The sequence below is a fragment of the Lagopus leucura genome, unplaced genomic scaffold (genome assembly GCF_019238085.1).
Source record: "Lagopus leucura isolate 7727_CA_CO unplaced genomic scaffold, USGS_WTPT01 Super-Scaffold_54, whole genome shotgun sequence".
In the NCBI taxonomy this organism is placed as follows: Eukaryota; Metazoa; Chordata; class Aves; order Galliformes; family Phasianidae; genus Lagopus; species Lagopus leucura.
In genome coordinates this window covers 1,892,758-1,916,779 of record NW_024962251.1, presented here as the reverse complement: position 1 = coordinate 1,916,779, position 24,022 = coordinate 1,892,758, and the positions used below count along the sequence as shown (strand labels likewise).

The window sequence follows — 24,022 nt, the reverse complement described above, 5'->3', positions numbered from 1 at the left end:
CAATGCACTTATTTGTAACTTCTCAGATTTTTAAAGGATAAAGTTAGTACTGCAATTAACAGCTACACAGCCATGTAACACCTGCTCCAATATTTGAACCATGTGCACTGGGGTTCTTAGTGTACAGAAAAGACGACCAAAGGAAGAAATTGCAGTAGCCTTCCAATTAACTCCAACAGAGAGGAGAATAAAATCCTCCCAAGCTACGGAGGATAGAAGGGAAAAGAAGTCTGTTGTTGATTTCCCTTGGTTTTGTACTTTTTTTGTACACAGAAACTGTGCCTGTGCAAATCTGCCAGGAGTTCAGCATGGCTGTCAGCAGACTGTACTGGGTGCTTGAGCAAAAAGTACACCAAATCTTCACAATGGTTGCGAACAGCTGAGGCAGAAAAACAAAGAAATCGTAACAAATGTTACATGTTATTCCCTAGTTGAGCTGGATTATCAGCACAGTTCACTCAGTGGGGACCTACAGACTGAGTCCAACTGCCCAACCACTTCAAGGCCAGTAAGAGTCAGAGCATACTGTGGAGGGCAGTGCCCAAAGGGCTCCTGAGCACCCATGGGGCACCAACCATTTTTCTGGGACGCCTCTTCCATCGTCTGGCCACCCACCCTCGCAGTAAAGGAATTTATCCTAATTCTGAGTGCATATCTCCTCTGGTGGCCCTGCGCATAGCAGGGGGTTGAAACCAGATGATCACTGTGGTCCTTTTCAACCCAGCCATTCTATGAGTCTACGGTTCTGACAGGAGGCTTCCTTAGTTTTATTCTAAAGATCTTTTTTTCTTTCCCATTCCTACAAACCATACTGTTTGTCAGAACTCTGACTATCTTCAGTCACACAATTCACATCAGATTCCTAAAAACAGGCATGGCATTTTGCCTCAGAAAAAGGTTATCCATGTGAAATTGAGTTTTTATTGAACACTATTAAGTTTCTGCCTCATTTGGATATTTTCTGTTTAAATGCTATTTTATCTTTTTCTGAAAGTTATTTAGCATCACCAACATGCATCAACTTTATAAGATACTGTAAGTCAGACACACTCTCATCTTGTTTGCAAGTCTTTTCCATGCTATGAAATACTTATCGCCCTACACACCAGCATTATACAAAGAAAACATATTTACACCCCAAAAAAACAGCAACATCGTCCATGCAAAGACCAGCATTTTTATTGAGTGAAATGGAACTCTGCACAGTATTCTGGATGCCTTTATTTAGCACATGTCCATGGAGTAAGCCCCTCTATCTCAGAGCTGTTAGATGAGCCTGCTAGCCAGACCATGTCCTCTTGGTTGTCTTTCCCTTGCTTGCTCCTCGCCATCTAAACCAGCCTACTGTGACTGAACAGATATAGGAAAACAAATTCTCATCAGCTAATACTTTTCCTCTTTCTGACTGTACCCTCCGTATGACTCACTTGATCTGGACTATTAGAAATACCATGTCTCATGTAGGTCTATTCCCCAAAATCAAAACATTCTGCCTTCAGAACACTGAAGGCTATTAACATGCACTCTATGTGCTATGACGCACATTCTTCTATTCTCATCACACTCCTCTGAATACGCCATGATGTGCAGCATCTTTCCACTGTGCAAACAGACGGCTTTAAAGCAGACAAAGTCTAAATAGGTAATATGGCTGGATTGCACTGATGAATTTTGCAGAGGCCTTAGCACACACACGCTGAATCCCCAAACAGAAGGTATGATCCAGGCCAGGCTGGATGTGGCTCTGGGCAGCCTGGCCTGGTGGTTGCTGACCCTGAACATAGCCCGAGGGTTGAAACCAGATGATCATTGTGGTCCTTTTCAACCCAGGCCATTCTAGGATTCCATGATCCAGGAACGTGCCTGGCATGCCTCAACCACCTGGCTAGCGGGACGGAACACCTGCAAAGCAAGCAGCTGTCTGATCAGCTTCTCAGCACCAACCGCCGCGTCCCGCACCTCTGCAGCTCTGCCATGAGCAGACGCAGGCCGGCCCCCGGTTGCAAGGCTGCACCGAGCGCTGCGCAGCCGCGAGCTCTGGCCCTGGACGTGCTGGCACACGCCGCTGTCAGCCTCCTGCCTGCAGCACAGCGGCGCGCAGCAACTATTTTTCCTTCAGGTCCTGGAACTTGGGAGCGCACAGGTCTCACCGCGGTACAGCCTGCACGTTTCTCACGGACCGGCGGCGCAGCCCCATCTCCCCGCGACGCCGGTACGGGCGGCCGGCCTCCCCGAGGAAGCAGCCCCGTCTGGAGCGGGGCGGCCGCCGTCCTCCCGCCGCCCCTCCCCTGGAGCGTAGCGGGGCAGCGCCGGCCGCGCGGTGGAGCTGAGCGCCCCCCCGCCACATGGCGCGGGAGGAGCCGCCCGGCTTCGGGCGCAGGCGCCGCAGCGTTCGGTCGCGCCATGTCCCGCGGGCGGACGGCGCTCGGCGCCATCGCCTGGCTCTGCCTGCTGGTCGCGGCGGCCGACGGGCTGAGGAGGAGGGGACCCAGCGTGACGGCCAAGGTGACTCCGGGCCGGGCCGAGCCGGGCCGGGCGGGAAGCGGTCGGTCTGTCGGTCTGCTCTGGGGCGGCCCGCGACATCCGCCCGTCTCGCCTCGCCTCGCCTGCGAGGAGCGGTGCCCGGAGGCCGCGCCGCGCTCGTTGCGGCGGGATACCGCGCGGCAGAGTCCGAGGAGCGGCGTGGGGTGTCCCGGCCCCCGCCCTATCGCCCCGTGCCGGTGCTGCCATCGCCTCGCTGCGGCGCGGAGCGGCGTCACCGTTTCCGTGAGCTGTCGCACGGTGTGGTGACGCGTGGAGCTCTGAGCTGGCTCGGGCTGCCCGCCGGGGCTTTGCTGTTGCGTTCGCTCCCGTCCCGGTGCCGCGGGCGCTGAGCCGGGCCGTCCCGCTGCCCGCTCCGCCGTGCCGTGCCCGTGTCCGTCGCCTGCCCCGTTACGGCGATTTTTAACTTTGGCTTCTATCCCTGCAAATCTGAAGCTGCAGCGTCTGACGGCTCAGCGACGTTTCGTTCCCTTTTCGAAGGACTTGAAGAGAGGTGGTGACCCCAGGTTGTGCCCGAGAGGTCCGGGTTGGGCGTTAGGACACATTTCCTAACGTTTCGGGGAGCACAGGCATTTTCGTGTGCAGCTCTGCCGCTTGTGAAGCCTGGCCTCAGTTCGGGATAGGAGCTTTGCCTTCTCTCCCGTGCTCTGTGTACGCATTTGATAGTGCTGCTGCCAGCAGGCATTGCTGGCAGCCTTGGCTGTGTCACCAGCACCCTGCCTGGACAAGATTTCCATAGAAAATAAGGTGTGTTTAGAAAACCTGCACAGTTTTTTTTTTTTTTCCTGTGCGCCCATACCTAAAGAGAGCTGACTGCAAAATGAAGAAAGATGCATTTATAAAAATGCCAGGAAATCAGGGAAAGTTTGTTGTTAATGCTTTGGAAGCCGCACATCTAACTAGTACAAGTATTTGGTGCCAAGTGCCAAGAAAATGGATGAGGTGCATCAAAAGGAATGTTATTTTCTTTATAAAGCTTTTGTAACATTAGCCAGGAGTTCAACAGTCAAAACCACATGGAAGAAGAAGAAACAGTAGAAATGTTTGGTAGGAAAGCATGAAAGAGGCATTGACATTGGAGAGACTGTGGTCATTTATTATGATAATTGGACTAATTTCTTAGAGTTGCAGACTAGTAATATTTGGTCGAGTGCAGAATAGCAAATACCACATCACAGGAATACACATTGCTGTTTCCTAGAAGTTGTAATAGTTTTTATGTAACTTTTTCAGAACTTAAAACTCCTCATTTCCTGACAGCTGCTCCTATTTAATCATTTGAACAGTTTTGCTGTTCATAGACACACACAGACATTCTGAACTATGTTAAATGCCTCCTAACTCTTTTGTCTTTTCCACATAGGCTTTTTAGCAACACACACGTAGAAGACTTCAGGCAACCAACTACCTACTGCAGCCTGCTTCTTCCTCCAGGCAGTTCTGGGCTGCTATGTGGGGAGTGGACACCTTGCTGGAGCAGCAGGGTTTTCTTCCCACCTTTTCCCACTGCATAATCTGGTTTTGGAAACTGGAAGGAAACTAGCACCTGAGGATTGTAATATTAGTCGTGAGCGCCCCAGAGGCTATTTCTTACCATTGTTCATGTTTGTGTCTCTTTTCTTAACAAATACATCTAGGTGTTCTTTGACGTGAAGATTGGAGACAGAGATGTTGGCAGAATTACAATTGGGTTATTTGGAAAGGTTGTCCCAAAAACGGTGGAGAACTTCATCGTGCTGGCAACTGGAGAAGTAGGTTTGCAGTTTTCTTCCTTTGTGTGCTAAAGTTTGGAGTGGGGAATGAGTATTTAAACGCCGTTTTGGCTGTGAAATGTCCACTTCACCTCAGTGCAGTCAGTGCAAGAGTGCCGTTCCCGAGTCCGTGCTCTGCTGTGTGAGACACAGAAGTCCTTGCATCACAAGATGTCACTGGGGCTGGCTGTCAGCACCATGGCGTGTCCCTGCCCAGCAGATGTGCCATGCAGAGGCACTGTGGTCAGCACTGGTCATACAGACTTGTACCCTGGATGCAGTCACCTGCGTCTCACTGCTGTTTGTTTCTTGCCAGCATTTGGCTCAGGTGGTGGTATGTTCTCTGAAAGCTGACCACTTACCACGTGCACATTTCCATATGATCATACAGAACTGTGTTTTACATTCATTATTTCATTTTCTTAGAGAGGATATGGATACAAAGGAAGTAAATTTCATCGTGTGATCAAAGACTTCATGATTCAAGGAGGGGATTTTACAGCTGGAGATGGATCAGGAGGTAACATACCTTTCTTATGGCTTCTTTCCTTTCTTTGAGGGTTTACTGAAAAGATGGATGAAAAAGTATTTTCCTTTTTTCTTTCAACTCCCATAAACAAGAAAAAAAACATTTATTTTAGAAACAGTTAGTTCTTTTCCAGGCATCTTGGAAGATAAGATGCACAAATGCAGGTTACCAAATAAAAGTGTGCGTAGACCTTCCTTGTCCTCAGCTTCTGCAGATAGCGCTTTCTGTCTGTGACTTTTCCCCAGTCAGGAGCCTGGCTTTGCAATGGGCATGGCAAGCCCTTTGAGCAGCTGAGCAGCTCCTACAGCCATTTCCACCATTCCCCTGCTCTGCTTTGCAACAGCACTGCATTCCTGATTGCAAGTATACATGGACCAATTTCAGTCACCCAGCAGCAAACTAATCTGCAACAAAGCAAGGAAAGCACTCAGGGGGAAGCAGGTAGGGAAAGAGCAGTCTCACCTCCCTTGTCCTCAGCTCAGCCATTTCTGTGGAGCATTCCAAAAAGTGCTGCAGGAGAGAAATCCAAAGCAGGGACAGAGAAATTGAAATGAGTGTCTTGCACTCTCTTTTTTCTTCCACTAAATCTATAACTGCCTCCTGAACCTCCAGAAGACCACATCAGCCAGTTCAGGAGAGCAGTCTAGTGCAGCATCTCTTGCATCGCATGCATTCTGGCCTGATTTCTTCTCTTCCTTTACACGCGTGTTCATCAGGTGCTACGATTTGAACTGTCTGCGTGCAGTGTTAGTGACTTCCCCGCTGGGACAGAATGGAAAACACATTCCTTTTCCTTGCAGCAAACAGTGGGGAAGGCTAAAATACCACAGACACAGTTTTAGCACTAAAGGTAGGCAAGGTTTGTTTGCCTGCTACTACTGTTCGTTGGGATAGCTATGGTGGTGTGTTGGGGCAGCATCCCTACAGGCACTGTGCAAACAGGGAGCACAGCAGCATTCTCTTTTCAAAGTTACAGTATTTAACCATGACTATTCTTTCTCTTTTCAAGCACCAAAATTGTTATGTAATGTTTCTATAGAGACACATGGAGTCTGTGACACTAGCTTCCCTAGTCTTCATAAACATGTTTAAAGCAAAATACAAAAATATACTATGCAGAAAGTGTTACAGGAGTACCAAAGTTGCCACAAAACATGACTACCTTATTTTTAGTGGCCATAAAGATGCCATTTGAATTTGCTGGGATGAAGTATCACTGCTGCTCAGCGATGTATTTTAGTAGGATCTTTGAAGATACTGAGTTTGCTTGTTAAATTCAGAGGCTAAAGCATCACTAGCTTTAAATATTCTTTCCATGTATCTAGTGTTTTAGTTCACCTTATTCTTTTCTCTACATGCAAAATCTTTTCAGTTACTGAATCACAACAGTGATGTTGTTAGGCTTACTCAAATGATGAATCTTTTAAGTCTCGACTTTGTACTCGTTTCATTTTTTAACAAGGTTGTGGGTTGTTTGCTTTTTTAAGAAAAAAACAAACAAACATTTTTTATGTCACAGGAAGAAGCATTTATGGAGAAAGGTTTCCAGACGAGAATTTCAAGCTCAAACATTATGGAATTGGATGGGTTAGCATGGCTAATTCTGGCCCAGACAGCAATGGATCCCAGTTCTTTATCAGTGTGACAAAACCTTCCTGGTTAGATGGAAAACATGTAGTATTTGGCAAAGTCCTTGATGGAATGGTAAGCTGAAAGCAAATAATTCAGGGAAGTATTCTCCTGTATTATACTGGTTAGTGTAACTTAGAGCCATCTTGAACAACTGAGTGTTCACCTGATGTGCATTTGGTAGAAAACGGATGTGAAGAACTTGAAGCTAGGAGATTTGGAACTGAAATACCAAATGATGGCCCCTTGCTTCAGATCACTAGCCAACGAAGTCAACATTGACAACTTTGCAGACTGCAGAGTTCAGGTCCCCCTGCTAGTAATGCTGCCAGCCATGAAATAATTATATTTCTGCAAGCTGTAGGTAACTCTTTAGTTGTTAGGTCACGTGAGTGTGAGGTATACAAACAAATATTCAGAACTGTTTAAAAAGGAAACAAATGATAGTCAGTACCCTCCACGTGTACACAGCAGCAAAATTGATCAAGTGCATCACTGCAAGGGCCAAGCAGTATGCAAGTTCAGAAGTGTTATTTCCCATTGATTATACTTCTTTTAACTCCATGTAACTCATTACTCCATTTAATCTATATTTTGAAATGAGTGGGTAAACACGACCTTCTGCACCAGTTCTTTGAGGAGTTTGCAGACCTCATCACAGCACTTCCCCTCACATCCCATCCTGAGTATCCAATTCAATTCTTAGGAGCTCAGCAGCTGAAAAAAAATAATTGAAGAGAGATTAAAACTAAGTTTTAGTCTAGTTAGGTGAACTGGCAGATAACAAAAAATGAGTGCTCAGTATTTCCAACTGAATTTTGTCCTTTAGAAATAGCTACTTCGATCTCTTGCCTAATATATATAATAAAGGTAGAAGCGGTCACCAGGAGCACTTAACTGCTTGCTGTGTGCCAGACTTGAGCCGCTGGGGCTTTCTTTATCCAACTGATCTGTGCTTTATTTTTTACAGTCTGTGGTGCACTTGATAGAGCTTCAGCAGACGGATGAACATGACCGCCCTCTTCATGACTGCGTGATCGTGAACAGTGGCAAAATAGCTGTAAAGGAACCATTCGTAGTGGAAGTAGATGACTGGTGAGAACAGTGCTCAGTGTGGAAAGTACAGTGTAATCCTTCGAGGTCTAAGTTTTTTGACTGATCTCAATTGTCTATTGAGTTTTCTCCTTAAAACACATTAAGCTATATGCAGGTGATGCTCCTAAGTTGCCAGCTACGTAAAGATAGTGCTGTGTGTAACAGCTGGATGGAGCAGTCAGGCCTTAGAACTCAGGACAAGGCCTGCACATTCCTAGAGCTTACTGAAAATCTCTCATGAAAGACTGTAGAAGTACTTCCTTTTTTCAAGGCATGAAATAGTCATTTTGTATTCTTTGGAAATTTTCACAGTATTTGTTACTGCCTTTTAACTGAAAATGTTATTTTCTGTAGAAGTATCTGCTTCTTTTAAATACATGTCTCTGGGGAAAAAAAGTAAAATACAGACATGTTTTGAATAAAAAACTTTGATTTCAGATAATTCATGAAGAGTTTTGTTTTTTGTTTTTCTCTCCCTTTTTGCTTTCTTCCCACTTCATTTGAGTCTGCAAACCATGCGGGAGTGCTGCTTTTCAGATGAGGTTTCAAGATTTGAGCAGGGTGGCAGATTTCCTTAATGTGTGAGTTGAAGTTCTACTATCTTTCAAAAAAAAGCAGTGCATTCAGATGACAGTCCTGCAATCAGGAAGTAGCAGGTCTGTCTCACTAAATACGATTGTCAGTTAGAAACTGGACAGTCCTAGAGGTCTTTTCCAACCTTGGTGGTTCTCTGATTTTAGGAAAGCTTGAAGGTGGTGTCTAAATTTGCCTACTATTAGGCAATCAGACGACCATTTTACATCTCAGTTTGTGCTTTTTTTTTATTTTTTCCTAGCCTTTGCAGGTAAGAATCTGCAAAGAGTCTGGGAAATGAAGACTGGAAGGAAAAGCAACAGTTTCTCATACAGTCTCACCTAAATTGCTTTCCACTACTACCTGAAAGCTTTCCTGGAGGTGGATCCCCCAGGCAGGAAAGCAAGGACTCTCACATGGGCAAGTTGATTTTTTTAAGCAAATCCAAACTTTTCACTATTTCCAAGCAGCTTTAAGGCAGATTTTGTAGTCAGGCAATACGTGTGCCTCCTGATCAGTTCTGATAGTGCCTAGCTTTGCAGTTACTGATTCTGTGCCTTTGTCCAAGTTTAGTTTCCCTATTCCATGAGTGTAATACATTCAGATAGCAAGTGTGGTACTGTGAGTTTTAAACAGACAGGCAACTAACATGTTCTTGTGCATCACATGAAGATGTGATGACCTCTTTGATAACCTCTGAGAAATGTTTTATTTGAGCAAAAAGGCACAACAAAATACACTGAAGCAGTACGTCAACGTTCTAGTAATTTATTTTGTAATCTCCAGTAGCACACAATTTCCAGTTAAATCTGAATATATATACACACAAGTATATATATGAGTTTTGACATGTTACTACTTAATCAAACTTTAGTAAGCTAAAGTTCGTATGCTCTGTGACTTATAAAATGCTAAGATACAGAATACAGTCTGCAAAATAAAGAGTAAGAATACACACAGGTTATGTGTCATAATTGAGTGAAGATCCCCTGGTAGATAGCATCACTGTGACTGAAATCTGGACAATTTTCTAAAAGAGAGCTACGTATTTCAGAACATAAAAGCATGATTTCTCATGGCAACTGCACATACCCGCGTTGGCTCTTTTCCAACCAATAATTAAGAAGCAAATTGAAAATAACTTGAGAAAAATGCTCAGCAAATTCCTCAGTTTCTCATGCATTCACTTCAGTGCCAGCACTTTCAATCCATCCACTGCCAGCAATGGGCCTGTGTGCTGAGAAAAAGCCTGGTGCAAAAAGGTTTAGTGTAATTTAGGATAGAAACGGTAGAAAACATTAGTACAGCTTTTAATTCTTTTCAAAGGATAATGTAACTCAGTGTATGATGTTCAGCTTGTAGTGTTAAATAGTTACAAAGAGTCTATCAACAAGGTACAACTACCTTCTGTATGCTTGTTTCCAAATCTTTTTAAAAGCAGCAACAGTAGTGACACTGATTAAAAAAAAAAAGTAACACTTGAAGTTAAGCAGAGGTTGTGCCTCTTGATTTTGAGCACAAAAATCACATCACCATTTCCTTCTTACTAATCTGATTAAACATTACTTAGAGACTTGCTTCAGCTTCTTCTAGCCGTGAATCTCTTCTACCTTGGCAGTAAATGAGGATAAAATATTCCATGTAGGATGCCTTCTATAACCACATTTGGAAAGTTATCTGAAAAAAGATAGAAAACCTGGTTTTGTTATCTATGTCAGTAAGGACAGGTGTTCTTGTCAAATTTAACTGGTTAAGGCCTAGTCTAACCCGGGTTACTGCATCACCAAACTGCTTGCCCGCGCTGGGATGTGCTATTAGTAGTGCTGTTTCAGCACTAAAGCCACTTCAGCGCAGCGCTGGGCATTGCATGAATGCGCTGCCAGATTTGTAGCTTATTGATTTAAAGGGATGCTCTCATACTTAATGCTGCTGGGCTCCCGCTCTTTATCTGAATCTCTTCTCACAGGGAAGATGGATTACACTGGCAATTCAATTTCTAACAAAATCTCAATATACTTGAAGGAATTCCAAGAGTGCTACCGGGAATACTTCAAAGCTGTTTTTCCACTGTGGTTTGCAGCAAAAGATGTTCAGGCTGAGGAGAGCTGGGGATGCCTTTACCATGCAGATGGTTTTGTGAGGCAGGGAAATTTCAGAGTGACCGATCGACACAAGAAGTCATCCTATCATACATTAACTAAAAAAAGCCACTATGTGGGATGCTGGCACTTAAATTCTCATGTTACATAAATTCTCATTGTTACATATACACGAAGGAATTACCTGATGAAATGTAATAAAATACCCACGCAGAGGAACACCAGGAATTACGTTACTGAAGCAAACAGCCAACTCCCACCTTCTTGGCGATGAATTTGACTTAAATTACCAGGCATGAGGAGTAAGAATTTCTGATTTTACATTTTACAACCTCAGAATTGCTAGTACACTAGGAATGAGTCTACCCAAAGATCAGACTATTTCTGATGGATAACTTTCCACCCTAACCAGTTTTCTTCCTTTGGCTGTGAGTCTAAAGCACGCTCAGAGAAGGCAGATGCCACATTCACAAAGCTGCCCAGATAGCTGATAAATTAGATTCTGACCCTGGTCCTTTTACTTGTATCATTTTAGAGCTAAAGTGGTGAGCAAAAAATCAGACCTGGACTCAGTAAGAAAACAATAAAAAACAATAAATCCTCATTTGCTTAAACATTCCACCTCATCCCCTATTAACACTGATGATTTGAATGTATTACAGGCTCAACAAACAGAAGAGTCTTAGGATCCTGTCACAAACTGCAACTTCCATCATAAAGGACATGCATACAATGTTCTCTAACTTCTCCTGTAGCAATCCCCCAAGTCCTGTGAGCTGAGCTCAGCTACTCCAAATTACCCAGATAACACTTTGCTAATATCATTAATGTTATTAAAAACTCACTGCTAAGAGCAGTCTGATGTTTTCTTTCTAAATTGAGTTCCGTGGTTCCATCAAACTGTAGTGGTTCTGATGTAATATGTAGGATACCACAGAGGACATACAGGAAAATGAGTATTTATTAAAAAAATACATCTTTGCACCATCAGAACTGCTGTGAAGCTTTGTGGCTTTTTTAAAGCAAATTAATTTAAATTAAATCTATTACTACAGTGAAGCACAGTCCTGCAAGTATGTGATACCTGCATAGCTTAACTATCAGAAGAATCTTCAATCCATTGACAGTAAATCTGAGGTTTTGTTTTTCAGCCTCTGCAGTACCATTTTAGTCTTGCAGCATTTTAGGCTTTTCCTTAGCTTTTCTTCAACATAGTAAAAACAATTGGTATTTTTTTTTTCAGCCTTTACTCTCACAAAAAAAAAAGAGTGAACACCTCACACACACAAAACCAGAGGCGCTCATGCACTTCTGTGTTAGCTAAGCCATGAAAAGTAAGTCTGAAAACCAATGAAGTATGTAATAGTAAATCTCATTTTTGGGAAGTCGTCTAGCAACACAACAATGCCTGAAGTCATTACAATCATGACAACACTATAATAATTTTTTTTTTTTTAATAAAGACAAGTAATGTGCATTAGAGTCAAAAATCAGCTGTTTACTTCATTAAAATCCACAAATATGCAGTTTCCTATTTTTTTCAAAAGATGTTAACATGGGCCCTCCTGTACCCAGGAAGGATTAACTCCATTTCTGATCTAAACAACTGTCGTAACTGACCTTCTTCAAAGAGGGAATGCGATGAATAGTTGTTTGCTAACTCACTTTTCATCAGTTGGAGTAGCTCTGGCTGCTTTTTGCAAAGGAATCCATCACAGTGGAAACTGATCAGAGACAACGTTATAGAAAGCTCATTCTGCACTTTCTCCATGGTTTGAACTGACAAGAAAGAAATCTTAAAGGCAGTGGTTTTTTGTGTAAGTTGTTTTCTTTCTGGATAAGCTGAGTCAGCACAGAAGAGCCTCTGGATGTAGAGGTTGTTTTTTTTCCCCTCATTTTTTAATGCTAGAACTGGCATTCTACTTGGTGTTTTAATTCACTATACATTAAAATAGAGAGTAATTTGCAAGTGAATTCTATCTTTTAGAATAAAAAGAAAAAAAAAGAATGCCTTAGCCAAGGCCTTGAAAGTTCTTTGTGTCAGCTATCACTAACAAGGTCTATTTAGTATTTAAACATCATGCATAAGGAGAGGCATTTATCCTGATCCAAAGTAAAGCAAAACTGTATAATTACAAAATTCATTAGAAAATTACTAATGATTTCCAGAGAAGAAATTTCAGCCTGACTCAGTGTATACACTAGGGAAGAAAGATAAACATCATCACAGAATTGCAAATCCTTGAGCAGAGGTCTTGCAGCAAACCCTTACACGAGGGCTGGAAACATTTAAGCATTGTCTTTGTGTTTCAAGACAACTGCATAAAGTCCATTTTATCTCTCAGAAATAGTGTGCAACTGAATGACGTTCATAATTTACACTCCCTTCCAGATGGCCCCAAGTTTGCAATTAAGACAAGCCTTACACAGTAAGAGTGAGATAAGCTATGAGATAATATGACTCACTAAACTAATGTTTTAATGCAAGGTTTAGTAAAAGTAACAGTTCTCACAATAAGATGACAAATCTGGCGGAACACAGTATAAAAATGTTGTTTTTCTTAATCCCTGCACACATTTTATCAAGATTTTATCAAGAGAACAGAATATATGCTCTCTAAATTAATAATGCAGAGCACTTCTAAAAAAATGAAAGGAAAAAAGGTTTACAACAAGCTATTTCAAACACTCTTTTGAAGAACATATTAAGAGATGAAGGCTAACATAAATGCTCTGTGAACACATCCATTATACTTTTTTTTTTTTTTTTTGGCCCTCACAAGAGATCTAGAGGTTATAAATGATAAGAAATAGTAATAATCCAAATGGAAATACAAACATGCTCACAGCAGATGGACTGATGTTTAGGAAAAAAGCACTTATAAAGGATGGGACCTCTAAGTTCAAATCCTTCAGGCAAAGCAGCCCCAAAGGTCAACAACAAAAAACAGAGAAGCAATGTCCTCAGTCTTCTGATTTGAATTCTCAGTAGATTTGTCTGAGAAACAGCTAGGAGAAAAAATCCACCCTTTTACAAATCACCCACCCCACCCCGAGCTGTAATGGTTTCTCACTCAAGAGCTATTGCCTTATTGGCAGGCTATTAGGTTTCAGACCAGTGTTGTTTGACTCGGCTTGTATTAATAATAATGCGGTTGGCGCGGTGCAGGGCAGGTCATACAGCACTGTTAACAGATGACAAGTTTGATTACCATTGGCTTTAGGCAAGACATAGGGATCCCTCAGGAACAGCAGCACAGGCTGGTGGGACAGTTTGCTGCTGCAAAGATGAAGAACAGAGATGTCGGTACTGCAGAACAGTAAACAGAGCATTGTACAAACCAGCTTCGACAGACAGATCGCCAGGCAGCTTAGGGCTATGCTGCACCCTGCGTGCTGCTGCGGGCAGGTTCCATTCACAGCCTTCCCATGGAGACACACTCACAGCAGCCACCTTCAGCTCTGCTCCTTTAGAATGGTATTCTATGGGATTTTGTAGGGAACCTCCAAACACAAGCGTTAAGGCTCAAGTGACATCACAGATAGATGGAGCTAATGCAACTGACAAAACTAGCCATGACATGTAACAAATAAATCCTATTACAGTGGTAAACTACTCTTAATTTTGACAACTGTAAGGAAAATACAGCAAGTGCCCAACATTTCAAGTAGTTCATGAACCTGACCTCACAGGAGGAGTAAGAATAGAGCTCACCTTGATTCTTCAGACTCTGTTTCATCAAAAGAGCTGCAATTAAAGTGAAAGGAAACTTCCATTACAATAAAATTAATAAAATAACTCCATAATAAAAAATAAACCAACCCAAAGCCTTCAGGAACCATCAAAAGGAGCAATTTTCCTCTGGTCTGTAGCTGCACAACGCAGTGAGAGCACAAATGTAGGAGGCCGTATTATTTTACCACCGCTTGGAAATGTCAGTATCCACTCTCCTCCAATGGGTTCATAGCCACATCTACCTATAAAGTGACAGGGGTGCAATCCCACTTGGGGCACTGGCTGATATCATGAACCACAAGTGAATGCTACAAGCCTGCCAGCTTGTCCCTGCATTACTAATGCCTGATCATTTATTTATGGGCAATATGGATTTAGTATATATAGTTTTCTCCAGCTGTTGAGGGTAGTGTGGCTGTCAACATCACACTGACTGCACATGGAGCATATTCACTACTACATATCACCCTCAAAGGCACTCTGTGAACATGTTATAGTAGAATCATCCTTCCAGATCTTTAACATTAGCTGTGCCATAACTAAACAGTAATTTCAGTTTATTACTGCTCATCTTTAGAATAGCAAAGCAATTATTCTCTGGGAAAAATCATGACTTATGATGTAGACCTTAACTTATCTTAATGAAAATGCCCATATAGGGAGGTAGGGAATGGTTTAAGAATCTGCTGAAAGGATTTCCTGCTGAAAACCAGCAGCAGATTTATTCCCATGCAGAAATAACTAAGGACCATCCCTTCCTCTACATCAAGGGGGCCCCACCATAACCTGTATGCTTTCCAACCTGCCCTCTCCCCACTGCAGGCATACAGAATATTCTCTGAAGAGGAAAAGGGACAACTCCACAGTGCTGCTGGAAGTTCCAACCACGACAGGTTCAGAAATGCTTCTCCCTACAAACCCACAGATGATAACACAACTTCTGGTCACAGTGATTTTGGAATTTCTCTACACTCACCATGATCATAACACGAGTCTCTTTTCAACCCCAGGAACAGACCCTTACCAGAAGAGGGCAGTGGGGCTATTGGGGTCATTGTAGAAGTGCAAGACCTCTTTTCAAACCCAGAAAGGGTGAACACAGAAGTGATCACAGAACAAATTTCTACTTTGACCAAATGTTAGCTGTAAAACACACACAGACAAGTGCTTTCTATGCAGGAAATAGTTATGAATATCTTCTAAAATTCACCTGATACTTTAGGAACTATAAGAAAAGCCTACTTTAACTCTACTTTCCAAGAACACTACTTTAAACTTTGCTTCTGCCTTCGAAGAAGCTGGATTTATTTTACCACATTTTGAGGATATATAAACACATTTAAGTCAATCTAATGCCCATTTATTTTACAGCTTTAAGATTTGGCAGCGAGACCATTTTAAGTCAATGAAATTGCATCAGCACTGAGTGGATATGGGCCTTCCGGCCTCCATTTGTTTTTCAGTATATGAGAGCTTACCCACAGCTTTCTGCTTTTGGCAGGGTAGGTACATGTCGAACATTCAGGAAATCGAGAAATATTTTAGGAAGCTCTTCATTTTCTAAAATGACTGTCTGTAATAAATGAAAAAAAAAAAAAAAGGAACAAGCAGAAAAGAGTTTTTTTACATGTTAAATATTCAACTCTTCTGTTCAAGCTATCAAAACATTCCCATTAGTAACACCATTTGTTTTTATCTCTATTTCTACATTGGTGGAAAACATAAGTCTCAGCTTTTTAGAATTTTATTAATGCACATCTTAGGAAATGCTAATAGTGTCAGCTCTTGATCAGCATACAGTGTGCTGCCCCATCCATGCCGTGGCTCCTGAGGATGGAGCTCTGACCAGAGGCCTGCTGGCCAGACTGACACATTCTTCCCCAGCACCAACACGATGGCTGGGAGCACTGCAGCCTCCTTTGGTTTTCTGCAGGTAAGATGACTTACAATTTTAAATAAATCAATCAAAAGTACACTTAAAAACACATGGCAAATAAATGAAATGCTTACATGTACATTCATCATGTAAGAATAACTTTCAATGAAAACAACAGAGCTCTGTCAGTTTCGTAGAGGCAGGCTGAAAAACAGCCGCTGCTTCTCACAAGGCAAACAAAACAGTCCATACACATAAGCAGATGTTCGAGTACAGCTCTTCACATACAAATGAAAGCCAAAGTTATCTGGTCTAGAACAAACATACACACAGAAGAAACCTCTCTAGAATTATAAATAAATGGTTACATACAAGTGGCTGCACAAGCAAAGCTATTCCTGTTCATTATGTTCATGTTCACATTCTCCATCAGAAGAAACAAATCTAAAGAAGAAATACCAATAGTGGTAGGAGGGAATGTTACTTAGCCTACAAACAAATAACTTCTTCCCATGTTTGTATTCAATGCTGTACTATCACTAGGAGAGTGCAACAGCACGTAGAGGGTAACACGCTCACAAAGAAATGAGGCTGGAAAAGACTTGTAGAGGTCATCCACTCCAGCCTCACAGCACTTCGTGCTGAAGTTTTATAACATTTTGGTTATCTGTGTAAGGAAAACCTCGCTCATGTAAACATTACATACAGTGTGCAGAGATCTAAAGAGAAGCATTTGGAAACAAAGCTATTTGGTAAATGGTTCTTTTTTCATGTTTCATTTGCAGATATGAATTTAGAATCTACATTTCTTCCGCAGCTGACACCATCACTAACAAGTTAAATGAAGGCAGGAAAAACTGCTGTTTTCTGTTCTAGACTGTAAGAGATCTAACAACTTTTACAGAAGAAACAGAAAGATCTGAGTGGTTGGCAGGTTTTAAGCCTTTCAGTTCACCTCTATGTAAAGATGCTGCATTAAAAATGCCACTTCATTTGCATTCTGTAAAATCAGCACTCTGCTGCTGCAAAATTTATCTTGTTCTGCAGTTGGGTTATGCACAGAAGGAGGAGCGGAGGTGGATACATATTCAGAGGGTGTGTGAATTGCCTAACAATGTCCATGACATGGTCAAATAAAACCATCTAATTAATTATATTAAAATGGACAGCTAGAAAAAGTTGTTTAAAGATGCTTAAGGGCACACAACACTTGTGTGCAGCCTCATATCTGCACCTCCTGGAAGCTTTGTCCGAAAGAAAAGTTGCCTGCTGAGGCTGCTGCACAGAGCAGTGATTGCCAGGAAAGAAAAGGAGAATATGTTGTTGCATAAAAGGAAAGCACTCGGCAGCTGCTATGGACCTATTTGCTGCTGCTCCTGCTCACTCCGGTTGATGAATATTGCATTTTATTTCCTTCCATTTCTATTTCATGGTATGCGCCATGAACCCTGATAACCTGCCCTGACCAAATGTAGTTCACAAAAAAAAAAAAAAAAAAAAAAAGCTTTTCTTTTAGTGTCCTACTGAAAAACAGAAAAACAGATCAATAACTTTACTTTCCAATAAGCTCTTCATTAAACTTCAAGAAGCAGAACTTGGAGGGAAGCAAAGGCAGTTTTACACTGTACTGTATTCTGGATGCCACCTCACCTCTGCTGATAGGGAATTTTGCCATTTCCAGAGTTGTATGACTACACTGGGAAAAAAAGAAAGAAAAAAAAAAAAGAGGATTTTCCAATTAATTTAATGTGACATTGTTTTAAAAATAAGTACAAAATAAAGTGTAAAAGGATTATACTAAAAAGTGGGTAATAATATACTGATCTGACTGGCTTCAGTGCAAAAAAGTGCCAGCACATGATCTAGCTGTTTAATACATGATAGCAACTGACCTGCTGTACAGACAGACTTTCAGAACAAAACTTGGGAAGAACAGAAAAACAGCCGTACTGAATTAAGGACATCTTTCCAGCCTCATTTTCTCTCTCTGGTGATAGCCCAAAGTGTCCAGAGAAAAGTCTAAACGTTCTCAACTTTGCATTTAAGTTCCTCAAACATACTGTTAAATCAGAGGTAAGTGCTTTTGTAGTCGGATTAATATATTTCCAACATCCCACAATAGAACAGATTTTTGACTTCTGACTGAAAACTTTAATAGGATTTCACAGACTTGGTCATCTGTAAGGAAGAGCTGAGCAGGTGAAACCTCTGAATCACAGTCTGTAATTTGTGTAAGGTGCTCAAAAGTCACCCTCGTTCAACTGAATGTACGACATTCTAAACGCAACTACACCTTGCTTGTTCTGCAACCGGAAACTTAACGATGATAAAACTTCACAGTTAGTTTATCAGTAATGTGGTTTTCTAATACATCTGAATTCTATAAACATAACAGTAATGAATTTCAAATATGGGCCTCAGTATCTTAAGTAAACTAATTAAAGACAAAAAACAGAACACAGTAATTCTTCTCTAAACCCAGTTGAGCTATAACACCCATCACAAACAATCTCTGGCTAATTTGAGAAGTTACTCCAAACATACTTTTTTCGAACTCGTTGATCTCAGCTGAACCAAGAGCAGAAATGCTATATTTTCTTAGGAAATCATAGAGGGTATTTACCCGTTACTGTCATACTTTAATGAACTACTCCATCCTTCAGAAAAAAAAACCCAAAGCAACAACAAAAAACAAAAGCCCCCCCCTCCCATCACACGCACAAAGGAAAGTCTGATGTTTATATCAGCAGAAATGACTCTTTTTTTGGTTATTGAAAGGATGTAATTATTATTATGTAGCATAAATCACAAAAATCCCAATTTTTCTACCTTATCAGTTTCATAAAATCACATTCCCTAAGGACGCCATTGATCGGTTGCACATGTTCTCTCAGTGACATCCAAAATACTTAATTGTCGGTCATCTTTTCTCCTTCAGCAAGTAAAATATAGTCACAAAATTGCAAAGGGATTTGTTCTGCCTTAACCTTAGCTAGATGCCATCATGCAGTGGAAAACAGTGCTAAAATATCACAGGATAATGCTCTCCAACAGGGGAGACATATAAACAGCATAATGATTTCCCACGAGTTTCCTTTTTAGAAAATTGTCACTAAAGCCAGGGTAAGTGGTGACATATCTTCACAGAGGACACCGTGAAATCGAACACTGGCATTCTAGTTAGGTCCAAACCTACTCATCAGCCAATTATAACAATGACTGAACAGCCTGCTGAAAACCCGAGCAAGACCACTCTGCTAACCTTAGGAGATCGTCACTCAGAATGTATTGTTTTCACAGATTTTTTTTTTAATTATTTTTCTTTTTTAATGAAAAAGACTTAAAAATAATTTCTTACAGTTACCCACTGCTTCTTCTCAAGGTTGCTGGAGCAGCCATTACGGAGAGAAATGAGTGCGGGGCACGGAGTTTTAGGGTTTTTAAGAGTCCTAACAGACTTTTCCCTTCAATCGGGTTTAGTTTGAAATGCTGTGCTGTTAGGGTGAGAAAGTTCATGACAGTTTTTCCTCTCTTCACAGGGAAAGATGCTTCACACCACCTAATTCAGCGGTGCAGCTAAAAAGGGGGAGAAGAAAATCAATACATTCCAGCTACAGTAAGTAGGCTGGAGTGTCAGTCTCCACTGGGACCAAAACCCGCATCTTTTACAGCACTTTAGTCTACATTCTTCTATTAACCTGCTTTTCCTGAACTGCTTTGCACAGTCCCAAGAAATGATAAAAAGGTTACCAAAAGAACTTATTAACTAAAAAAACAAGTAGAGAGGAACCAGACTTCTAAGAGCAAATGTTCCCCTTTCTGAATAGCAGATAGAATAGTGCTTTGTATTACCCCACTATGAAGAACTGTGAAGAAGCTCACCCCTTTCTGTACTGAGAATGCAGTTGTATGCCATCGGAAAGGGGGAACTACATCTATCAGAACTGTTCCTAAATACATCCATCGCCTACACTGTCACATTAAGGAGTCACCATTTTTCAGCACCAAAGAAACATTCACTGGTGGGCAATCTCTCAATAAGGGAAGGTACCAATCATGTTTAAGGTCTGTACAGATACTGTATGCGCTACAACACAGAAGTGACACTCCACACAAAGTACCTGCTAGCCAGTGCTCGAAGACTACCTAACAAAAGGAATCCAGAAGGAGGGGTGTGCCATTTGTACAGCAGAGATTGAAAGGGAAGATAGCCTGGACTGTAGGTACTACAGGATACCCAGATCCGAAAGACAGTACCTGGAAGTTAAAGTCTCTGAACCTCAGGACTAGAGAATAGTAAAAAATTCCTACACCAGCTTTCCAATCACTTTTTTTTTTTTTTAATTCTTCTGATGAATTCAAAACTCAGATACATCTCTTGAACCACAAAACCATCAAGCCACCTGTCACAGCACCCTCACACTACGCAGGATAAATGAACTAGATAGCAGCGACAGGTTAAACTGGAACATCACTGAGGATACACGTGCAGAAAGTTTCTCAATAGCCTACAGGCTATTCGCATTTTCACTTTTGCCTTACCTGATCTCCCAAGCTGGATGTGGCTCTGGGCAGCCTGGTCTGGTGAATGGTGACCCTGCATATAGCAGGGGGTTGAAACTAGATTGTCATTATGGTCCTCTTCAACCTAGGCCATCCTATGATTCTATGATTCTAATTTTAACACACTGTAGTTGTTTTGATTAAAAATCTACCAAGCGATTTTTTAGTGAGTACTTTATTTAGAGGGATAGTTAATTACACCTTTACAGTTCCAATTAATGCTTAACTACTAAGTGAACTGATGTTGTTTTTTTTTTTACCACAAAACACACCAACTTTGAAAGAGTATAATTTTAGCTGCAGAACAGCTAAAACACAACAGTGTTTGTAAGTATTTTCAAGTTTAATTTCTAGACATTCTGAAATGCATCCTTTCTTTTTTTCCCCCTCCCTTTGTTTTTCATTTGGAAGAGCAAATGATTTTCCATTTTTTCCCCTATATCGGTGTATTTTCTGTACACTGTATTTACTATGCCTTTAAATACACATTAAGGAAGAAAGCCTGAAGAAAACGCAGCAAACAAAGAATTCAGCTTTACTTCATTCTTCAGAGCCCAGTGCAATAGATTGGTACCCCCAATACTCAGAGAAACACGAGTAGCCTTGCAAGATGATTTTTTCTTGCCCTCTCAAAAAGCACTCTCTGGATGAGCCCTACCTCAGTGTGCTACAGACTATTCTGCAACAGATGCAGATGTTGGATTGGATGTTGGCATTTTTTGATTAGATAATGAGGTTCTGATCAGATAAACGTAGCTTCTAATGAACTGAAAAAAGCCCAGAGAAACAATAAAATACTGGAAAGTCCCCACAAGAACTTAAGAGTAGCCTTGAAATAGTATTCTTCTTTGCTTTTTTGCCTCATAAGAAATATTCAACAGCACTAACTCATATTTGTTAGCTTTCCTGGGAACAAGGAAGGAGTCAGGTGGTTGATAAAGATTCAGGAAGCAAACTGTGAAAACAAATCTTGCTTTCCACAAAACTGACAATTTCATACAAACGCTACCAAAAATCTAGAAATCACCCATGGATGATTTCCCATCTACACAGTTTGTAGAAGGAACTGTAACAAAATGCTTTCAGCCTTACGAGCACTTATTTTGTCTCCCTGATATTTTCTGGTCAGACATTTTGGGCCAGACTAAACTCCTGAGTAACGATTCAACATTCCCTTTGAAACTAATTAGACTAAGCAGCAGGTGCCCACTCCAAAGTCCCAACAAGTGAATGCAGAAAGCACAGGGAATTCACTACTCTGGGGGTTAATGAACTCATTGTGCCATTTTTGCAGAGGTGAAGAAGGGGAAACCCACCAAATACATTCAGATTTATGTTTATTTTGTTTTTCTTTTTTCTTTTTTTTCTTTCTTTTTTTTTTTTTTTTTTTTAATTTTTGAGAATTGGTAGTCTTTTCAACAGAAAATCAGGTGCTGTATAAGGACTGCAGGATACTTTGTTAGGATCTGCAATGTTATAAGAGCAACTGTAAGGGAAACTGGTCTGCTTAGTTCTAAAATCCAGAAGCTTTTGTTAAATTTCAATCATCTTAAAATGAAAATACTACATTGCATTTGCTCCATATTTACTCATCCTCAGCAGCAAATGCATGGTAAAAATCTCTTTCATCTGTTGCCGAATGCTTAATACAATTAATACAAGCAACTGACTTTGATATCCGAATTCTGGAGCTAATAAGTGGCTTCTTATACAAAAGCAATGAATCACAAAGCTTTGATCACATATACACTCAGGAAGACGGGATAGCTGACAAAACAGAAGTCAGCTCTAACAGCATAAAGAGATAGCATAGGGATATAATAACAACAACATAAGGGTATTTATTTTAATTTGTGATGGCAACTGGTTTTCTCTAGAAACACCGTGCACAAAAAATTCCATTTAAATATACCCCACTTTTCCAGATCACGTTAAATTAACATCTGCTCATAATAGTTCTTATGTTTAAAACATTTCCCTAGCCCCATAGGAGGGCAAGATCCAATCAGCTCATAACAATGTGGTAAATGCTTGGCTGACAGCACTACACATTGATTCTAAAGCATCTGTTTTCTGAAGAAACATTAAGGTTTGCTCTCTTTGAAAAATATTCCTTAGACCTCTTTCTACCTTAAAGGAGACCCAGGACTTCCCCATGCTGGCAGCAGCACTACTCTTCCAGAAAGGAGCCCGCACTGTTAAGTGCAGTGCTTTGTCCTAGGACAACCATTCCTCTGCTCTATTCACGGTGCTTTATGATATATCTGCATTTCCTTAAAATCTGTCAAAGTTATTGCTTTTTCATCCCCTAGTGCCAAAACACTGCCTTTTGAATACACTGCCAGAAAAAGCTCTTTGTGCCATCACACCACCTCATGGAAAGATCCAATGGCAAATTACCAAAGTCTTCACTCATCAGTGAGATCAGCTGTGTGCAGAATCCAGCCCAGCACATCACAGTGTGATTTTCTCTCTCAAAGGAGCTGATGGTCTTCACGCAAATAAAAACTACGTGTAAATTTAAAAAAATAAATAAAAAATACGGAAACTATGAAGTCAGGTGTAGATTGTGTGATATTAGATTTTTGATGCTTTCTGCAGTTTCAGGCACTTGCTTGCTCAGAGTCAATGTGCCCTTATCATCAATTAATGTTACTGGAAGTGCTAGGATTAGACAAAGTAACTCTCCCTTTCTCTGCAACCATGCACACTCTGCGTCTTGTTTTTGTAATGCTGCTAACAGAGTTATAAGGTTTCCAACGTTCTATTATTTGGTTCCCAACCCCCCTTAAGAAAAATCTTAACACACACACACACACACACACACCAAAAAAAAAAAGAGGCCAGGCAAAAAAAATCCTTCCCTCCCTTCCCTTTTTCAAGCCCACCACCCTGGCAAAAAATCCCTCACCTCTCTTTCAGTGAAATGAGTGTGCCCTGTTACATGCTGCTCTGTAACTATAGGAGCAAATCAATAGCAGCTGAATGCCATCTGCTTCGGCAGCAGAACAGCACCAAAAGTGTGAGCAATGCATCTTCGCTTATTGAAAGGTTATTTTATGCAAGTAAACAATTCATCGTCTTCTTGCACGCTTGATGCTCATTTACCACTTTTGATCAATAAAATATGCAAAACAACAAAAAAATTGAATCCTAAGAGTAGTTCTGATGCCACTGTGATAGCTAATCAATATCAGGTCTCTGTTCAGTAAGGCAGGCAGTAGGGTAACTCCTTTATTGCATGAACCCAGGAAAACGTGTGGAAATGTGTCCTGTTGCCTCTAATGTATGATCTGAGTGAGAAACACAACTTCTGCCTTCAAATTAAAAAATGGAGAATGAAACTGAAAACACTATTTCAATTTCTTGCCTTACTTAGGCCAGCCTGCCTGATGATTTGTAGCACAGAACCTGTTGTTATGCTGATAATTGAGCTATGTTATTATTAGCACAGATACTTGGTTAAATAAAAGCCATTACAAGGCTCACACTGGCCAGAAACCCAGTGAAACTGCTCCGCCTTATTAAGTCTTGCTTCTCAATATATTTTCAGCGTTTCAGGTGAACTCAGTTTTTCTGTTAAAAACAAACTGCTATGGGAATTTCTTTTGCACAGTGTTTCTTTTAGTC

The 24,022-nt window shown here is 41.1% G+C and overlaps 2 protein-coding genes across 4 annotated transcripts in view; one reads left to right on the top strand and one right to left on the bottom strand.

The window, feature by feature from the left end:
• The first annotated feature begins 2,367 nt into the window (after positions 1-2,367).
• PPIC (peptidylprolyl isomerase C) lies at positions 2,368-7,970 on the top strand. The gene is made up of 5 exons (XM_042874285.1): positions 2,368-2,505; positions 4,179-4,292; positions 4,719-4,812; positions 6,341-6,525; positions 7,421-7,970. Exons 1-5 carry the CDS (start codon positions 2,404-2,406, stop codon positions 7,547-7,549), a joined length of 624 nt encoding a protein of 207 aa, XP_042730219.1. The 5' UTR covers positions 2,368-2,403; the 3' UTR covers positions 7,550-7,970.
• Positions 7,971-8,870: 900 nt separating this feature from the next.
• Positions 8,871-24,022, bottom strand: part of SNX24 (sorting nexin 24) — a 77,366-nt gene continuing 62,214 nt past the window's right edge. For 2 of the 3 annotated variants that reach the window (XM_042874216.1, XM_042874232.1), the window contains exons 4-7: positions 15,432-15,526; positions 13,933-13,965; positions 13,430-13,497; positions 8,871-9,795 (exon numbers count right to left, since the gene is read on the bottom strand). In XM_042874216.1, the coding sequence (XP_042730150.1) occupies positions 9,725-9,795; positions 13,430-13,497; positions 13,933-13,965; positions 15,432-15,526 (267 nt within the window). In that variant the 3' untranslated portion in view covers positions 8,871-9,724. The remainder of the gene's footprint in view (positions 9,796-13,429; positions 13,498-13,932; positions 13,966-15,431; positions 15,527-24,022) is intronic. The other variant, XM_042874225.1, reaches the window with a different exon arrangement.